This window comes from Octodon degus, unplaced genomic scaffold (assembly GCF_000260255.1).
Source record: "Octodon degus isolate 3935 unplaced genomic scaffold, OctDeg1.0 scaffold00287, whole genome shotgun sequence".
Classification (NCBI taxonomy): Eukaryota; Metazoa; Chordata; class Mammalia; order Rodentia; family Octodontidae; genus Octodon; species Octodon degus.
This window is the reverse complement of record NW_004524863.1, coordinates 521981-528852: the sequence shown is the minus strand read 5'-3', so window position 1 is coordinate 528852 and position 6872 is coordinate 521981. Positions and strand designations below refer to the sequence as shown.

At 45.2% G+C, this 6872-nt stretch overlaps 1 protein-coding gene across 1 annotated transcript in view; it reads right to left on the bottom strand.

Annotated features, from left to right (window-relative positions):
* Positions 1–2972, bottom strand: part of Mip (major intrinsic protein of lens fiber) — a 4659-nt gene extending 1687 nt beyond the window's left edge. Inside the window, exons 1-3 of the mRNA XM_004647061.1 lie at positions 2585–2972; positions 1719–1883; positions 956–1036 (exon numbers count right to left, since the gene is read on the bottom strand). Of these exons, the coding sequence (XP_004647118.1) occupies positions 956–1036; positions 1719–1883; positions 2585–2944 (606 nt within the window). The 5' untranslated portion in view covers positions 2945–2972. The remainder of the gene's footprint in view (positions 1–955; positions 1037–1718; positions 1884–2584) is intronic.
* Between the last annotated feature and the right edge of the window lie 3900 nt (positions 2973–6872).

Here is a 6872-nt window from a genome sequence, read left to right as displayed (position 1 = left end):
TAAAATCTTGTATATGGCCAAAACAACATACATACATGCAACACATGCACACACACATCTATCTATCTAATCTAAATCTATACATAGATATAGATTTTTTTTTTTTTTTTTTGGTACAGGGAATCCAACTCAGGACCTTGCACTTGCCAGGCAGGTGCTGTGCCATTGAACTATATCCCCAGCCCTAACATAAACATAAATATTTATTGAATGCTAGATTCTGTACTAAATGTTTCATGTATATAATTTTCACACTTATTTCTCATAATACTCCATTTTATAGTTAGAGAAACTGTTGCTCAGAATGACTGAATTATTTACCAGTAGTCACACACAGACTAGTAAAGTGCGAGAACTGGGATGGGGGCCAGACTGTTTTGCACTCATACACATCTTGAGTTCCAAGAACAGAAGTTTTTGACTTTGTATATCCAGAGAAAGAACAATATGAGCAAGCGTCTTCTACTTCTATTCTGTTCCATTCTTCCTTCCTTTCCTCCTTTGTCTTTTTTTTTTTTTTTTTAAGACAGGCTTTGGCTATATAGTTCAGACCTTTAACGTTCAACAATCCTCCTGCCTTGGCCTGCAGGTAAGGTACCACCATGGTTGCTCCCCTTCTTTCTTTCATAATAAAAAAGATTGCACTATAATGCCCAGGTTGGACTTGAACTTCTAGGCTCAATTGACCTCATACCTCAGCTTCCTGAGCACTAAGACTACAGGCATGTATCATGACTTCCAGTTAAGACCCTGTCTCATTTTTTTAAGACCCTCTCTTTCTAGCAAAATAATGCAACCTATTCAAACAGGCATACCATGCCCTCAGACATCCCCCTTAGCTCAGTGCTGACAAGGCAGCCAGTACTCCAGAAAGAAGGCAGGAACCAAACCTGGAGCCTTCAGTCTAGCCCCATCCTGAAGGCCTCTAAGATCTAACCCTTCTCCCCTCACTCACCCAGTGGTTGGTGAAGTTCCGAGTAAGAATGGCAGGAGCAAAGGAGCGGGCAGGATTCATGCCTGCACCAGTATAATACATCTGCAAGAGACAGAGTTGTGAGCCAGGTGTGGTGGCACACTCCTACAGCACTCAGGAGGCTGAGGCAGAAGGACTGCCAGGAGTTCAAGGCCAGCCTGGACCATATAGTGAGTTCAAGGCCACCCTGAACTACATGGCAAGACCCTGTATCAACAACAATAACAAAGTAAAAGAGAGCGAGAGAGTTGTAACCCCCCCACCCCTTCTCATCATAGCCCATATGAGTCTGAGAGCTGGTAATGTATCTCTAGCCAGAAACAAGTAGGAAAGGACAATCACCATGGCAACCTTCATTCCCAGATGATGGCCCCACAGTCAAATGCCAACCGTACTATGATGCATTCATTTCTACCAGCAGGTCAGGGGCCAAACACAATGATCACAAAAGAGAGGTAGGGGCTGGGGATATAGCTCAGTAGAATAAGCGCTTGCCTGGCAAGCGCAAGGTCTGAGTTCAATCCCCGGTTCCAGTTCTGCAAACAAACAAACAAACAAAAAAAACCCAAAAAAAAACCCAAGAGAGAGGTAGTACAGCTTTGAGTCCTTTGTGCCTCCTGATAAGAGAGAGGTGGGCAGCAGTCACGTTTGACAGTGAAATTGGCAGGAAGAACCCTTACAAATTGGAGAAGTTTTGGGGGCCCTGGAATTCTTGAGCAGGAAATTGCTCCGCTGCATTACTTACCCCAAAGAGGTGCCCCAGGGTGAGGGAGAAGCCAACAGCCAGAGCGACAGAGCCCAGGCGGCCGTTCCGCCTCTCGTCGTATGTGGCAAAGATGCACAGCACAAACTGGAGAGTCAGGAAGATCTCCACCGTGGTGGCCTGGCCCACACTCACCCCAGGATGCAACTGGGCAAAGGAAGGAGGAGGAGATGGCTCAGCAGGGCTGCCACAGCGTGACCTCAAGGCTTCTCAGGCCAGGTAGGGACTGCCTTCTGGCCTCAGTTCCTTGGAGAGGAAGGATGTACAACCCCCTTCATAGTAATGATATTTGTATCTTATTTTATCCCAACATTACTTTGTAATAGAAATTATTGTACCCACTTACATGGAAGAAGAAGTTGAGGTTCTATATGGTAAAATACATTTCCTTAAGAACCTGAAAGCAGTTGGAAGTAAAGGTAGAATCCAAATTCAGTTTTCCTGATTCTTAGTCCAAGGCTCTATGGTTTTCTTACCCCTCCAAGTTGCCTGTTGATGCTCCCTACCTCAAACACACACACACACACACACACACACACACATTTTTTTTCTTTTCTTTTTTGTGTTTTTGAGACAGGGTTTCACTGTACAGATCAGGCTGGCCTTGAACTCACTTTGTAGCCCAAGCTGGCCTTGAACTCACAGCGATCTTCCTGCCTCAGCCTCCTGAGTGCTGGGATTACAGGTCTGCACCATGACAATTGGCCTGCGTGTGTGCACACACATGTGCACATGGGCATGTGTGTGGACGCGCGCGTGAGCACACATGCACACATTGCTCCAGGCAGGGAATCAGGGAAACAGAGAGCAGGCCACCAGGTTCCCCTAACCCCTCAGTCAAACATTACCGTGTTGAGTGCTAGGTTTCCTCGGACAGCAGGCGGGGTAACACTGTACAGCACAGCAGCCCCTGCCACAGCTCCCAGGAGCTGGGCTGCCATATAGCAGAAGGCTCGGAGCAGGGACATCTGGGAGCCCACAAGGAAGGCAAAAGTGACTGCAGGGTTGACATGGGCTCCACTGATGTGGCCCACTGTCTGCACCAATGTAGCCAGGGCCAAGCCAAAGGCCAGAGCCACCTGCAGGACATGCAGGGGTCCCGGGGCCCAGCGCAGTGAGGCCCCAAGCCCAAAGAAGACATAGAAGAGAGTAGCAAAGAACTCAGCAAATATGGCCCTCCAGAAGGAGGCAGACCGCAGTTCCCACATGGCAAGGGGGATGGGCACGGTGCCTGAGTCCCTGACACCCCCCTGGCCTGATCTGGGTGGACAGTCCCCTTTATAGAGACCTCCTAATCCCTGGGAGGGGCAGACTGAGGCAGCTGGCCCAGCCTCTTAACCCCTTCACAGCTGTGCAGGGCTGAATCCACATGCACACATCTGATAGAGCTGCTGGATTTTCCCTTCCCTCCTCAGCAGGGAGATGAACCCAGAGAGCCACAGCCCACAAAGATAAGAGATGCATGGACAAGGGGCCAGAAGGCCATGTCCTATTTGTGTCAAAGTTGGGGTTCATAGTCCTGACTGACATCTACATTAGAACAGCCCTTAAATCTTAGAAGTTGCATTCACCAGGGTTTACTTCATGGGGTATAGACCTGAGCTCCTGGGGGCCTCAGCCTCCTCTGAGTCCAACAGGGGTAAGGGTGGGGGTGGGGGTAAGGAGTGGGGTTCAGCAGGGAAACTGGATAACTGAAGAGAATTCTTTAGTTCCCTGGGATTAGAGGGCCTTCTCCCATTGGCTGATTTGGGCTGGAATCTGTGGACCCTGCAGCTCTGGAACAGAATAGTTCTGCTGTGTCTGGTTTTCTCCAAACCCAGGTTCCCTACCCCCACCCCATGCTAGCACCTTCCTTTCCAAACCCTCAGCCTGGCCTTTCAAACCACAGAGAGATGGGGGAAGAAGATGTCCTTCTATAGGCTAGGAGTAGCCTTGGGACCTGGGAGGAAATGGGTCAGTACTTTAAACCTGCAAATTAGATGGTATTTCATCTTTCCTAAATTCACAAGGTATGGCTGGAAATGGTGCGAGGAAAGACATAAGATCATGGGTACGAAGTAGTGTGAGGGCCTTGAGTCCTCTAATACAGCTGAAATCAGGACACTGGAGTCCTAAACCTCCATGTCCGCTAACTCACCTAGATGCCGGAAGAATTGCTGAGAATAGGAGACACCCAAGGGAACAGGTGAAAGAGAATCTACCACGTTTCCTTGGAATCTCCTGTGATCTAAAAGTCCCACCATTTCAAAAAAAAAAAAAAAAAAAGACTATTATTCAGCTGTTAAAATGAGTAAATTAACACAGTGGCACTCAATAATAGGGATAAATGTTAGTAATGCTAGTAAAAAATAAAAGAAAAAAAAAGTTTCAAAAAGAAAAAGTTCCAAAAAATTATATATGACAACTACCTTTTTATAAAATTAAAAAGCAGCTAAAATAAAAATAACTCTCAGAATACATAAAGATGAGCTAAAACTACACAAAGAAGAATAAACACAAGAGTCAAGATGTTATTTATCTTGGTTTAGGAGAAAGGAATGGGATGGGGCATGTATATAGGCAAGTGAGTTTATGTGGTTGTTGAGGTTCTAGTTTTTCTACTGAGTTGATGATGAACAATGATGTTTAGGGGGCAGGGATATAGCTTAGTGGCATAAGAGTCTGCCTGGCAAGTGCAAGGTCCTGAGTGTGATTCCTGTAAAAAAAAAAAAAAAAAAAGTTGTTTAATTATTATTAAAAATAAACGCAGCTGTGGGTGTGGCTCAGTAATAAAACACTCAGTTAGCATGCACAAGGTCCCAGATTCAATTCCATGACTGGAAAATACATAAGTAAGCATTATGGCTTATTTCTAGATCTCCTCCAAAACCTCATGCGATCTAGATGGGGATTTTTGGGGATGGCTGGATCTTGAGTGTGTGATGCTGTAATTGATTCATGGTGCAATGCTAGGTTCTTAGGGTTAAGAATGTGAGTGCTACCTGCCCTAAATAGCCTGGATAAGACAAAAGGGACAGAAAGATACCACTGAGGTCCCTTGTTTTTGCTACCTTCTGCCTGCCATGAACTGTTGTCCTCTGCCATATGCCACCCTGCCTTGGAGCCAGCCAATTATGGACTGACACTTCTATGAACTGTAGGTCAAATAAACTTTTCCTAGCTGAATGTGGTGGTGCTCACCTGTAGTTTCAATGCTTGGAAGCCTGATACAGGAGGATGGCCACAAGTTCAAGGTCAGTCAAGGCTACACAGCAAGACGCTGTCTCAAAAAACAACAAATGGCACAGGGACCAGGTTTTGACCCCTGGGGTGCCGTGCTGGGCTCCATCCCTTGGGCGCAGTGAGATGGTGATTGAGACTGAGGATGGTGGGGTTGGCCAGATAGCTCAGAGGATTAAACAGCCTGCTTAGGCAGATGTAGGGACCGGCATGGCATGCCGGCCCTGCCCCTGGGGTGCACTGAGATGGTGACTGAGACTAGGCAATGGTGGTGTGTGCCTGTAATCCCAGCACTGGGGAGGCTGAAATCAGGAGGATCACTATGAGTCCTATCTGTATAGTAAGACCCTGTACAAAAATACATAATAAAAACAAAAATATAGTTACATTCTCTTAATGAATAGAGGGATTTGTTGTAATAGTTTTGTAAATAGGATATCATGTCTGCATCTTGTACAGCAAATAACCACTAGGAAGACAGTATGCAATGTGTTAATTATTGAAACTGTCCTACCAATTTGATTTGAAACTGTCTCATTGCTTTTTGTCTGTCAATAAAATTATGGGAAAAAAAGAAAAAGAAAAAGAAAAATCCCAGAGACGGGGCATGCGCCTGTAATCCCAGCACTTGGGAGCCTGAAATTCAGTAGGATCACTATGAGTCCAACCTGTGTAGTGAGACCCTGTAGACCCTATACTAAATACATTTAAAAAAATAATAATAAACCTTTCCTATTTTAACTCTGGGTGTCAGGTATTTTGTCTCAGTGACAAGAAAAATAACTAAGTACATAAATGAATGCATAGACAAATACAGCTTTATATATACACCAGTGCAGAAAGGATATCATGAACAAATGAATACTCTGTATAACCAAGATTCATAAATAGCAAAGCCAGGCATGGTGGTGCATACCTATAATCCCAGCCCTGGGGAGCCTGGAACAGGAGGATTGCCATGAGTATGAAGTCATTTTGGACTATGTAGTAAGTTCATGACCAGCCTGAACTACCTAACAAGACTGTCTCAAAAAACTAAACCCCCTGAGATACAGAAAGACCAATTAAAAAAAAAAAAAAAAGAACAAACACCCTCCAAAACAAAAAACCCTAAAAGAATAGCAGTGATGGGGGGCTGTGGAGATGGCTCAATGGATTAAGAGCTTCCCTGGCAAGCACAAGGGCCTGAGTTCAATCCTCAGTTCTGAAAAAACAAAAAACAAGCAGTGATAGTGCCCGGTGTAATGGATCACTCCTATGATCTCAGCAATCAGGTAGCTGAGGCAGGAAGCTGATGAGAAGGATTGCTGCTTTCAAGGCCAGCCTGAACTACATAGCTAGATCCTGTCTTAGAAAAAATAAAATAAATAAATAATACAGTGCTGGCAACAATCCTGTCTTTACCACTTTTCTTTTCCTCTTTTCCTTTCTTTGGTACTAGAAATCAAACTTAGGACTTTGTACTGCCAGATCTCTCTCTCTCTCTCTCTCTCTCTCTCTCTCTCTCTCTCTCTCCTCTTTCTTTCCATTTTTTGGATGGGGTACTTGAGGTTGGACCAGGGTGTTTGCACTCAACTATCTCCCTAGCCCTTTTAAATTTTTTCTTTTTTTAATTTTGGGATAGGGTCTCACTAAATTGTCCAGGTTGAGCTTGAACTCACAGTGCTCCTGTATTATCCTCCTAGAGTGCTGGGGTTGCAGGTGTACATCACAACCCTAGGTACTTGCTTTACTACTTTCTAGGTGGCCAAGTTATCCCCACTAGATATAAGCTCCAGGAGAGCAGGGGCCAAATCTGATCTGCTCACCATTACAAATCTGATCCTTGACATGAAGGTAGAAAATGATTGGGGCTGGAGAGATGGCTCAGTGGTCTAAAGCACCTACTTGAAACAAGCTTGGCAAAGCACAGGGACC